The sequence below is a fragment of the Pseudonaja textilis genome, chromosome 2 (genome assembly GCF_049901715.1).
Source record: "Pseudonaja textilis isolate UNSWEBS1 chromosome 2, rPseTex1.2, whole genome shotgun sequence".
Classification (NCBI taxonomy): Eukaryota; Metazoa; Chordata; class Lepidosauria; order Squamata; family Elapidae; genus Pseudonaja; species Pseudonaja textilis.
This window is the reverse complement of record NC_141991.1, coordinates 69,792,883-69,805,626: the sequence shown is the minus strand read 5'-3', so window position 1 is coordinate 69,805,626 and position 12,744 is coordinate 69,792,883. Positions and strand designations below refer to the sequence as shown.

At 36.5% G+C, this 12,744-nt stretch overlaps 1 protein-coding gene across 1 annotated transcript; it reads left to right on the top strand.

The window, feature by feature from the left end:
- The first annotated feature begins 4 nt into the window (after nucleotides 1-4).
- Nucleotides 5-11,251, top strand: MRPL22 (mitochondrial ribosomal protein L22). Its single transcript, XM_026696666.2, has 7 exons — nucleotides 5-86; nucleotides 168-213; nucleotides 4,155-4,284; nucleotides 5,745-5,810; nucleotides 6,389-6,466; nucleotides 8,458-8,527; nucleotides 10,451-11,251. Exons 1-7 carry the CDS (start codon nucleotides 62-64, stop codon nucleotides 10,660-10,662), a joined length of 627 nt encoding a protein of 208 aa, XP_026552451.1. The 5' UTR covers nucleotides 5-61; the 3' UTR covers nucleotides 10,663-11,251.
- The last annotated feature ends 1,493 nt before the right edge of the window (nucleotides 11,252-12,744 follow it).

Genomic DNA, 12,744 nt, shown 5'->3' with positions numbered 1-12,744 from the left:
ATTTTCCGGCTTCTGCCGTAAAGGCGGTCGGTCGGTCGGTCCTTTACTGAGAGCTGGGGAGATGGCGCTGCCGGGGATGCTCTGTGGTGAGTCGTGAGGGGCGAGCCCGCTTGCGAAGGGCAGGTACTCGTGGATCCCACGACTCACATCTTCTTTCTCTGTTGCAGGGATTGCCCGCGGGTGGAGCCTTGGCGGTTGCCCTCGGGCCGGCAGGTGAGCTTTGGTACTTGAAGTTCGCGGAAGTTAAGAAATCCACCAAGGGACGAAATTAGAATATGTGAAAACAGTTATTTAGCTTGGATTCTTCTGGTATCTTTAGCAATGCTGTATTGATTTCGGGAATAATCTGTTATTGACCACAGACCACCACCCCCAAGCTGATGAATCTGTTGGGAATAAGATATTGCTAGGAGGATCTATTGCTGCCTTTCCCCCTTATTTGTTTCTCCCTCTGCCCTGGTGTTTTTAGTGTTTTCCCCAATAATGCTGTTTTGAGAAAAACTGTAATTATTTATTTGAATTTTAATGAAATTAACCCATTCAGTATCGCTTGTATTTTCATGATTTCTTCCAAGCATTTGCTTTCTCTTTATATATCTGTCTCAACTAAAGTTTTCAAAATGGATTACAAATTACAAGTGAAATATAAGTGCATAATACAGCGGCCCCCATATCATGCCCTCAAGCTGTGTTTGACATCATAATCCGGCATATTGAACCAGTATTCCCAATGGCTGTTATAATACATTTGATATCCTTTAAGATGCTGCAAAACTCCTTGTAACCAAGAATGATGAGTGATTCACAACTCTTTGCATTTTCAAATCACGGATTGAAATCATATGAACAAATGAATTAAAACAGGTTATGTTCAATCTCCTGTTTGTCCTTGCAAATTAGCATGGATTAAATTTAATAAAAGCTACAATATATTTTTTAAAACTTCATAAATAGTATTTTGTAAATATGGCATACATACTATACCACAGTTTTCAAATTGCAGGAACCCACGTAATCAAATATATTTTTTCCTGAATTCTACTTTCTACTTTCCTGAAGCAATGGTAGTGGAAAAACCATGATTCTTTGCTCCCATAATCCACTTCACTTCCAATAAAAATCTGTTTAGAACCAGTGTCAATGATATACAATAAGTTTCTCTTTTTTTTTATAATATACTAGCTGATAACCTGGCGTTGCCCGAGTATTTATCCCAGTCCTGTATTAGACAGGAAAATCCTAACTTGGTGTTGCAGCATCATACATTAAAATATAAGCTAATATAACAGAAAATGGCAAAACACATTAGACATGCCAGAAATCTTCTAACAAATAGCCAGGTGATCTCTGACTTTCTTTTAATACAGAGATATAATCACCTCTCTCTAGGTTTAAAGAAATAACATCTATCTATAAAATATGTTATCATACTAATGATACTAAAAACCAGCATTCCTAAAACCTTACCTTAATTTCAACTAAAAAAGTAATAAGTAACCAAATGCAAATAGGCTTACAGTATTTCTCGAGTCAAATCCAATCTAACCTTCAAATTACAAAATCAAAAATGATTCTTCTCTTTATCCTGTAAGAAATTTATCTGTGGCCTCCAAGTCACATGACATTTAATCCAAGTATTGTCTGTAACCAAAACAGTCAATTTTGCAATTTCATTAATTTGCCATTTCAAAGTCCATTCTTCCATTGTAGGTATTGTATATTTTTCCTTCTGTCTCTGGGCCTACAACAACCTCACTGCCATAGTCACCTGTAAAAACAAAGTCCCATATTTTGTTCACCTTTTTGTCTGCCATCCCTAAAACAACCCCTTCAGATTTCAGTATTAAAACCATTTTCAATATTTTTATTCCAAAATATGAATCCCAAATCTTTAGAAACGAGCAACAGGAAACAATATTTATGGATCCAGACAGCTCATCAGTTTTAACTGAGCTAACGAATGTATCTTCCAAATTCAGTTGTTTTTCGTCAGTCACTAACTTTTAGAAAATACGACTTATCAAATGCTGATGTCTTCCAGCTGAATGAAGAGAACTAGGCCATTTATAACATCATGGTCCATGTTCTCTCCTATGGCATTTTGTATGATCAGGAACTACTACCATAGGTAATCTGGCCAGAAAATATGTGATATAACAGCAGGGAAAATATTTCTTTGGTGACCTTCTCCTGTAGTCAAAATACTAAGTTGACAAACTGATCCTTGCTAATATTGCTATGAGACACTGATCATATAAAATCTCCCAGTTTTGAATAGTCCTGTGGTAGTCATAGCCAGATGCTTCTCTCCGCAAATTCCATGAGGTCTGAATTAACATTAAGCAGAATAAGTAAAGAAGGGAACTATAGAAATGTTTTCACTTGTTTTAAACATTAGAAATAATACAAATGAAATAGTAATTATTTTTCATGTCTTTTAATAAAAACATGGGATGCTCTCCTGGATGGTGAACCCAGCAGAGAGAAGGCAGGTGAAGGCACAACATAGGTCAGCTAGGGGCATGACTGCAGGGAGGCAGTTGTAAATGCAGGCTGGCCCAAATTTTTAGGTGACTGGGGGTCCCACAACAGTTGTACAAGCACTGGTCACAAGCTCATTTTTTTCAGTGCTTCTGTAATTTTGAAGAGTAGCTGAATGAATAGATATTAATTCAAATCAATTAGCTTTTGAGTGATCTCACATTCTCTGATAGTATGAAAGCATTATATACTTATGATCACTAGATGGCACTGGAACACCCTGGAAAGCATAAGATATATGCTTTACAGAATAGGTTACTGAAGGAAAACTTTCTTTCCATGAAATTTAAGAATTGGTATAGAGCCAGTAGAGATCTAAAGATACATACAAAAATTTTATAACTTAAGAAGCTTAGGATTTACATGACTTGACAGCCAGCTGACTGCTTCTTATCAATGTGAATTTTTTCCAGTAGCTCTGTGATATTCTATTATTTTCAAATAATTGGAATCAAGTACTACCATATAATATTCCAAAAAGAGATTTCAAGGGCATTAGATATGTGTGCCTAATGTAATTTCACACTCAAATTATTAAATAACAGTAGGGGTGAGTTCCTTTATTTAAAACAATACATTTAGTATTTTTGTCTGTTTTTCTCACATAAATATAATCAAATGTGCACTATCTACAGTAAAAAAGGTTTAGGTATGATGAAATATTCCTAAAATGTATATGTGATGTAAATGAATGAGTAAATGTAAGGATTAAAAACTGGGTTAGCCAGTCCCAGGCTACACAGTTAAAAAGAAGAAACTGAAAACTGTATGGAAGAAAGAATGGAATATAGTAAGTATAAAATGAGAGAATGCAAGAATGACTGATAAAAGTAATAGCGATAGTCATCTCATTGGCTAGATTCACTCATTCTACTAAGTCAAATGTTTTGATTTTTGCTTACTATTACATACCAATTCAGTCAGTGCAGTATTAAACCACATTTTATGGCATAACATAAATATGAGTCAAGTGATTATTGATTGATTGAAAAAAAGCAGTTAAAAGGTTGCTTAATACAATATTCAAAGCCACATTGATTGCTATGGATCCCTTTCTGATCTACAGTAAGCTACTTTTTAATGGGTGAAAGTGACAGCTGCCACTGAAAACCCAGTATTTTAACAGGAGTTGAGTTTAGGCTTAAGTATATCCATTTCACTTTGCCCCAAAGAATTATATTTGTTGTTTCCATATCTTTAGATTATACATAAATGTAAAATATTAATAAATAGCTATATTTGTGGATATATTATCTTGCAATGCAGTTGAGGATGTTGGCCTAAAATAAGTATTCTATTGGGTACTAGGTTAAAGAATTAGAATAAATGTAGTTTATTTAGGATGAATTTAGTATTCAATGTCATAATAATTGTTGCAATCAGTGACAGGTCCTTGGTGCTATCTGAACTTGGTTGTTTTCTAGCAGGCATTTCATTACCTAAAACAGATACCATCATCAATGGCTAATGAAATGTCTGCAAGAAAACAACCAAGCCCAGAGAGCACCAAGGATCCTGCATTTCAACCCTGAGCTACAAACATTCTCCTTTATGTATATTGCAACCAGTGATAGGATTTAGCTTTTGTAAAATGACAAAACCTTGTTTTGTAGGGTCCTGGCATCTTCCTGCATTCCTCTTCTTTCAAATATGTGTAGATCTTTTGGGTACAGTACAAAGTGGGAAGAAAAGAACAAGATCACCTATCCTCCACAAGGGCCAGATGAACCCCGAAGACCAGCAGTAAGTCCTAATGTTATGAGGAGTATTTTTTGAAATCTGTGTTGGAGTTGGCAGTTATAATCATCATCACGTCCTGTGCTAAACATTGGTCTACAAGCATACCCCACAGTTCTCAGTCTGTAACTACAATCTCTGCATCCTTCCATTTAAGATTAATGTTTTTCAGATCTTCCTGAAATGTTTGGTGCCAGGTTTTCTTTGGACTTCCTCTTTTTCTCTGACGATCTGGTGGTGTCCAATTGATTGCTATCTTTGCTGGATGTTCTCACTCATGTGGAGCACATGCCCGCCAAGCACATTTTTCATTCTGTCACCATCTCGGAGAGAGTTCAGGAATTACTTCTTTGTAAAATTTTCTCATCTGTGACATAGTCCCTATACTGGATACAAAGAACCCTTCTGGAGCAACATTGTTGAAAGAAGTTGATCTTATCAGTAATTCTTGTTGTAGATTTCCACTGGCATAGATGGCAGTCAGTGTGACAATAGCATTAAATAATCTGATCTTGGTGCTGTATTTATGGTGGATGTGGTCCATAGTGAGCACATTTGTTGGAAGACAGCAGTTATAATAAATGTAATGAAATAAATGTTGAGCATTTTATAGCATCTCATTTGAATTAAATTCATAGGCCTAAAATATATTCACTCCTTTTCGCTCTTTGGCATCTTTGAGGTGAGATAGGGTATGAAAAACCATAGAAGACTGCTATGTCTTCTTTCAAAACAATTCTAGTACTCATCACTGCAGCAGGTCAATAGCCCTCATTTTTGGGAAGGTCCACAGTTTAAGATAATGCATTTTATTTACTTCTTTAGCAACTGGACCTTTCTCTTCCAGTGATCAACTGAAAATACCTGGAAGGGAAAAGTAAGGAAGACATAATGGTAATAGAGAAGAATGTCAATAGCATAGTTGAGTGGACTCTGGTCATGGGCAGTTAATTCCTATATCTCCTATAAAAATGTGTTAAAATTTAACTGCTTCAATATACCATCCTAATGAGGTTTATATAAAATAATATCAGCAACAACGTCAGGACTTTCTTAAGATACCTGACAACTTTTTCTAGTTAGCTAGTATTCAATTAGATGAACCAGTATGTAAAACTGATCGGCCTGTGATCTCCGATGATTGCCTAGTCACTTCTCATGAGATTTCTGCAGTCTTTCCTAGAAATCTCATGAGATTAGCTGGCTTTTATTTTTTTAAAACTGTAATCAAAAGCAGCCATATGTAGTGTCCAATATGTTATAGGATGTTCTAGGGTTGTGGTTTGTTACTGATATGTACTATTTAAAATAATTTGACTCAAAAAGATATCTTTGGGGGTTTGAGTCTTGAAGGATCTTGGTTCTGTCTCTTCTGTGCTCAAATATGGATAGATTCATTTAGGGATAAATTGCTATAACCATGTCACATTACACTTTTTTTTCATTTTTTTTCCATTTTTTTAAAGGAAGTATACCACAGTCGAAGAGATATCAAATATGATAAGGATAAGATGTGGTACCTGGCCAAATTGGTAAGAGCTTTTTTTGGTAGATTTCTTAGATGTTTATATGATCCTAATTTTTCCTGGTTCATCAGTTTATAGTTATTTTATAGTTATGATACTTCAGTGTTTTACTCAGACCTCAAAGCAATAAGTAAAAACCAATGTTATACAAGTAATCCTTGCTGACTGATTGCTCATACAGTGACTATTTGAAGTTACAACCACTGAAAAAGGAGACTTACAACTAATTTTGAACTTGCACTGGTCACAGTGTCCCCATAGTCACCTGATCATGATTTGGGTGCTTGGCAACCTGTGCACATTCTATTTTGATCACAGTGCCCTACAGTCATGTGATTGTCATTTGTGACTGACAGCAAGCTTCATGGTGGCATCACATTTAACAACTGCAGTGATTTGCTTAACAACCAGTTGAAACTATTGTCATAAGTTGGACATGGTCATATGATGTTTCACTTTACGACTGTGTTGCTTAACGACAGTTGCTAGTCTCTGCTTGCATTGCCCTTTTTTGCCAAAATATATTTGCCATTGAAATCATTTGAGACTTTTTTTGTACAAAATATTATTTCCTTCCATTTCAGATACGGGGAATGACAATTGATGAGGCACTGTCTCAGTTGGAATTCAATGATAAAAAGGGAGCAAAAATTATCAAAGAGGTATGTTACATTTTTCTTCAAAATGTATTTGAAGAAAAAGGTATGTTACATTTTTCTTCAAAATGTATTCAGTTTTGGTTAAAGCCATTTATTTGAGAGATTTTCTGATATTTATTATTCAATATATGCATATATTATTAAATATATTACTGTTAAATTTAAATTTAATATATTATTACATTTATTATTGAATATATTGAAAATATATTCAGTATATTTTCTCTGTATATTATGTGGCTCTTTAATTTCCAATGAGTTTTATACTTTGGAAAATATGACCATTTGGCTGTGGTGAAACTTGTTATTTGGGTAGGTCAAAGCAGGGAAGGGTCCCAAGCATTAGAAAGCAGAAGAATAAAAAATGCTAATACAAGAAAGTTAAAGAAAGTTTGCCAAACAGTAATGGGTTAGAAAAAAATATAGTTAATATGTTTTGACAGAAAAGGGAAACAGGTGTAAAATAGAAATGAATCTTGGAAAAAAATTGTGATGCTTAATATAAAGGTGGAATGGACTATTTGGAGAAAGGAAAAGTGAATACAATTGTAGGTTGGATTCATGAAACATGCTGAGATAAAATGTGTTTTGCTTTTTTCTGGCATAGAGCATTGTGTGAATCTAGCCACTAGCTAAGTGTGTTAAGGCAACACACTAACAAACAAGGATGGGATCCGACTGGTATAACTACCGGTTCTGTCTATTAGCGTCATGCGTGCATGTGCGAGTTGTGCGAGTGCAATCTACAACCTGCTGAGCTGCCTGGACAGCTGAGCAGCACTGCGTGCAAGTGCGCAGCAGTTGGAAAAGCTCTTTTTTTCCTGCTTTTTCAACAGCAGCTGTGTCGTGCAAAGCAGCTGCAGTTGAAAAAGCAGGAAATAAAGGTCAGGTAAGAGCCCGGGCAGGTGTGTGAGCCACAACAGCAGCAAACATAGAACCGGTTCTATGTCTGCTGCTCTTCGGAGCAACCGGTTCTACAGAGGTGGACAGAACCAGTAGAATCCCACCCCTGCTAACAAATGGAACTATTATACAGCGCATTCACTTAGTTTTCTTAACGATGGCTACTGAAGAAATCATAATTTGTTCAATTTGCATAGTGCATAGACATGGTTAGTACTCTGAATAAACAAAGATTCTGGATAGCCGCAGTTATATGCACACAAAAGCGTTTCAAGAAGACATGGAATTAGAGGGAAAAATATGATTGTGCTGTATAGGTAAGCTCTAGGGATGAGGTAATTGGAATAACCATGCAGTTCTGCATGAATTGTATGGCAGATGTGCCTGTATGAGAGTGCGAAATTTAAAATAGAAAGTTTTGGTTCTAGGCTCCTTGAAAATTATTTAATTTTTTTCTTACTTTTTAAGAGTTCAAAATATCTCAACAAGCCAGTAGGATTGATAGAATAATCCTAAAATTCTAGGCGTTCAGGGAGGCGTACTCAATATTGTTGGGGGATGGAATCTTATTAAAGCACCCATCTTAAGGATGTTGGGGTTGGATGATGTAAGTTGTAGATGAATGTTGAAAAAAGGGTTTAAACGTGTCCCCTGTCCAGTCATGACCGACTCAAGGGGGCGGTGCTTATTTCTGATTCTCAGCCAAGGGAGCCCGCATTGTAGGAAAGATGCTTCTGTCAACATGTGGAGCTCTCATTACTCAACCCAGCTCCTGCCACTCTAGCTGAACAAACATGCCTACATATCCTCAAGTTGAAGAATGCCACCAGCTTCTGCTCCTCTGTGGCATGGACTTGTTTGAACTTCTAAAAGTTAACTAAGGTAATGTTCAGTGGTCTGGCAGTAAGGCTCATGGAATAAAAATCCCAATCCGGAAGCTTCTGCTGTGAAGAGTAAAGGATTTTCAATTATGCAGGCCATTTTGCTAAGCCTCAAATATTCCTTTGTTTCTCATTGTAGAGCTTTACACTCTTAAATTAAAAATGTTCATGATCTCTGTGACTTTATTATTTTTTCCTTTTTCATAATAGATTCTTCTGGAAGCCCAGGAACTGGCAGTGACAAAATATAATGTAGAATTTAAATCCAATTTATATATTGGTAAATACTTTATAATTATATGAAACTTTCTAAAAAAAAACCCAAAATGAAATGTAATTTATAACTTATAGTCCTCAGCTTACGATCACAGTTGGCATCAAAATTTCCAAGATGGTTAAGTGAATCATGATCAATTTTACGACCCTTTTAAAGAAACACTGATATATAAGTAAGATCTGACAGATTGTTTATCACATTAGAAGATGCTTAGCTACATGTATTACCTTTAATATTTTTATAGTGTTATTGTCCTCCCTTGTTTAATGCTTTATGTAGAATGTTGAATGGTGTCAAACAAGATGAGTCAGTGATGTCACTGATGTAAGACAAGTTTCCAGGAGTAGCAACACTCTTGGCGCAACAGGAACAGCAGTAGGGAGAGGTAGCTAATGGAGACAAAAAGAGAAGATTTTTTTGATGCACCTTTTTTAATGTTCTGATCGTTTTATGTCTTGTGTTTCTTTCCTTTTATGTCTTCTTGGATTTTAATTTAGTTTTAATATTTTGTATTTTAACTTTATTCTGAATAAAATAAAAATCCAGAAAAAAAGAGAAGAATCTTAAAAAGCCCTACTAGTTCAGAATGAAAGCTAGCAGCTGTCACGTGACTAAACAGTCCTTGACTTACAACAGTTCATTTAGTGATTGTTCAAAGTTGCAACGGGATTGAAAAAAGTGTCTTATGACCGTTTTTCACACTTACGAAAGTGTGAAAAAAAGTGTCTTACGCATACCCATGGTCACATGATCAAAATTGAGACACTTGGCAACTGACTCATATTTATGACCATTGAAGTGTCCCTGGATCGTGATCACCTTTTGCTAGCTTCTGACAAGCAAGTTCAGTGGGGAAGCCCAATTCACTTAACAACCATGTTACTAACTTAACAGTTGCAGCAATTTCCTGGACCAATGGTCCCTACTCACAGTCACTCATGCCCTAGTCACTTCCCATCTTGATTATTGCAACGTGCTGTACATGGGGCTGCCCTTGAAGAACATTTGGAAGCTCCAGTTGGTGCAAAATGCAGCGGCCCACATGATTTTGTGCAGACCCCGGTGTGCACATGTATCACCCCTGCTGCGGAAGCTGCATTAGTTGCCAATTTGCTTCCAGGTGCAATTCAAGGTGCTGGTTGTCACCTTTAAAGCCCTTCATGGCTTGAGACTGGGTTATCTGAGGGAACATCTCTTGCCATTCACATCTACCTGACCCATTAGAACGGGGAGGCTGGGAATGCTGCAGGTCCCATCTCTGAGGGAAATATACCTGGTGGGACCCGGAAGAAGGGCCTTCTCCGTGATGACTCCCTCTCTCTGGAACATCATTCCCCCAGAGATTAGAATGTCCCACTTTCTAATATTCTTCTGGAAGGCACTGAAGACCTGGTTCTGCCAGCAAGCTTGGGGAACCCAGAATGGGATGGAGCCCATCAAATGGCTTGTGTGATCTGCTGTTATCGGGGTGGCGGGTGGGAGTTAGCGGTAATTCCCCCCCCCCCGATTTTGTTCTATTGTACTTTATTAATTTATTTGATTCTTTTTGTTAGTTTTTATTGTTTTTTATTTAAATATGGTTTTACATTCTGTAAGCCACCTCGAATTGCCATGGGCAAATAGGCAGCAATATAAATTCAATAAATAAATACATTTACTTAACAAGTGTGGCAAAAAGAGTCGTAAAATGGGACAATACTCACTTAACAAATGTCTCACTTAACAACATGGGCTTAATTGTGGTCATAAGTCGAGGACCACCTGAATCATTCTTATTATTCTGTTGGCTTGATTATCCTAGAAGTCTGAACCATTTTCTGTTTTCTTTGAGATGCATTAAACAGATAATGAATTGCTGAACTGACTGTTCTACTAAGTGTTTCTGGATCTCTGTTTTAACCAGGTTTTTCCTTTGATATTCTCTAGCTGAATCATTTTCTGGAAAAGGGCACTATATAAAAAGAATCCGCTACCATGGCAAAGGCTGTTTTGGGATTATGAACAAAGTCAAATGTCATTACTTTGTGAGATTAGTTGAAGGACCACCTCCACCTCCAGCGCCTGCAAAGACTGGATTTGATCAGGCTAAGGAGTACGTTGAACAACTTCGGAAACGAACCATAATTAATACACTCTGACACCTCTCATAAAACACTGTATCTATTTTTCCTTTTTGATCCAAAATGTAAATAAAGTACATTTTATAAATAAGTTTTCAATTTCCTGTTTCTGAAAACTGTCATATATTATGCTGTACATTGGTATTTAGGGAGCTTTTGCTAATGGAGAGCTTTTAGAATTGGAATGGTGGTCAGAAAGTAAGATACTTTTTTTTGATATTGGATGGTGGAAGGCAATATGTCCAATACTTCTAATACAGGCAGAACATTGTCCTGATCCGATAAGTGCCTGCATTGAAAACTACTTGGGAATCTTGTGGAAATTGAATTTCATCGGAGAAGAAAGATTGGATGTAAATAAAACAATTCCCAATGTTGAGCAAACAAAACTAAGAGAAAATGTACCTAATATTCCAACTAGCTTTTTAAAACTTTGTGCTTTCATAATGTAGCATTAAAATATGAAAAATACATTTGTTTTGCTGATAATTGGAATTTAGTTTCACGATTCTTCATTATCTTCCAATTCTTCACAAGGAATATATTTCTGAACAGTAAATGAGTGATGCAATGAAATTTCAGTGCAATAAAACATGATTACAGATGGCATGCCTGTTCATTTATTTTACTGAGTACATAGAAAATTCTGTAGAACTTGCAATCCTTGAAATTTGCCTGCGTACTCAAGTTCATTAATAAGATTTCAGAAATGCATAAACTAGCAAACCTCAGAAAATAGATTGTTTAATAGTAATTGCATAGCATGTGTACTTTAGATTTCAAAAAGTATCAGATCGTAATTAAAAGTTCCCTTAGTTATAATGACAAGCAACTTTCTGCCATGTATTTTCATATCCTTGTTGTAGATTACAGAACAAAGTTCACTCTTCATATGAAAATACCATTTATTGTTTTGAAAATACCATTTATTGTTTTTTAGTTTCTTAATTAAAAATTCTGAATGACTTATAAAATGAATTGAAATAGGAGGTAATTTAACTTAGTGTCCACGGAATTTGTGTGTGTCCATGGACTTTTAAGAGAGCTACTGTTGATTTAAGGCTTTCAGATTCCCTTTATTCAAGGGCAAAATCCTTCCCTTTGTTTAAAACTCTTCTGTTATCTGGACATTGTTATTTTAATTACAGGTGGAGATGAAGCAGCATACAGGAGGAGGTTCAAAAATTATCCTCTTGGTGCCTAGAAAACAACCTGCACCTAAACATCAGCAAGACAAAGAAGATGGTGTTAGACTTCTGGAAGAAGAGAGGAACCTGCCCCACTTTACATTGAGGGGAGGGGGGGGGCTGTTTGGAGAGAGTTTCCTCCTTTAAATTCCTGGGAGTCTATCTCAGCAAAGATCTTGCCTGAAAATCAACACAACCCAGGTGGCCAGAAAGGCCCAACAGAGACTCCATTTCCTTAGAGTCTTGCGAAAGAATAAAGTGGAACAATAACTGATGACCACTTTTTACCGGTCCGCAGTAGAAAGCATCCTCACATATTGCATTATGGTGTGGTATGCTGGCTTGACAGCCGCGGATAGAAAGACATTACAGAGTGTTGTGAGCACAGCACAAAACATTGTGGGCTGTTCCCTGATACCACGAGATGACATCACTAGGGCTCGCTGCCTTAGAAGAATGAGGAAAATTCTCGGATGACTCACATCCTGGTCAGCACTTCTTTACTCTCCTACCATTGGGTAGGAGATATAGAAGCATAGCCAGCCACACCAACAGGCTGAAGAACAGTTTCTACCCATGGGCTGTCAGACTTCTGAACAGAAAATAACTTCATGTCAACATAGTATGGTAGACCTGCGGGGCTGGAGCATTGTGCAACAAAGTCACATAATGTAATAAGATTGGGACTAGGTTAGGAGTCCTCACTGAGTTGGGGGGGTGCACGAAGGGAGGCTCAGCCAATCTCATTGTACACAGGTACTCTGACAATAAAGGTAATAAATAATGCCACAATTGTCAGCCAAAAAATTATAGGAGGATACTTACTAATAATTATAAAATTATAATAATTATAAAATATTCACAGTGATTTTATCTAAAAATGTTTTTCAAGATTTTATCCATGAAGACCAGA

What these genes read in the sequence shown, in the direction of transcription:
- MRPL22 (XM_026696666.2), top strand. Translation starts at nt 62, where the DNA reads ATGGCGCTGCCGGGGATGCTCTGTG. An exon ending in TGTGGTACCTGGCCAAATTG is followed by an intron (nt 5,811 to 6,388) that starts GTAAGAGCTTTT and finishes CTTCCATTTCAG; the next exon opens with ATACGGGGAATGACAATTGA. An exon ending in TAAATCCAATTTATATATTG is followed by an intron (nt 8,528 to 10,450) that starts GTAAATACTTTA and finishes GATATTCTCTAG; the next exon opens with CTGAATCATTTTCTGGAAAA.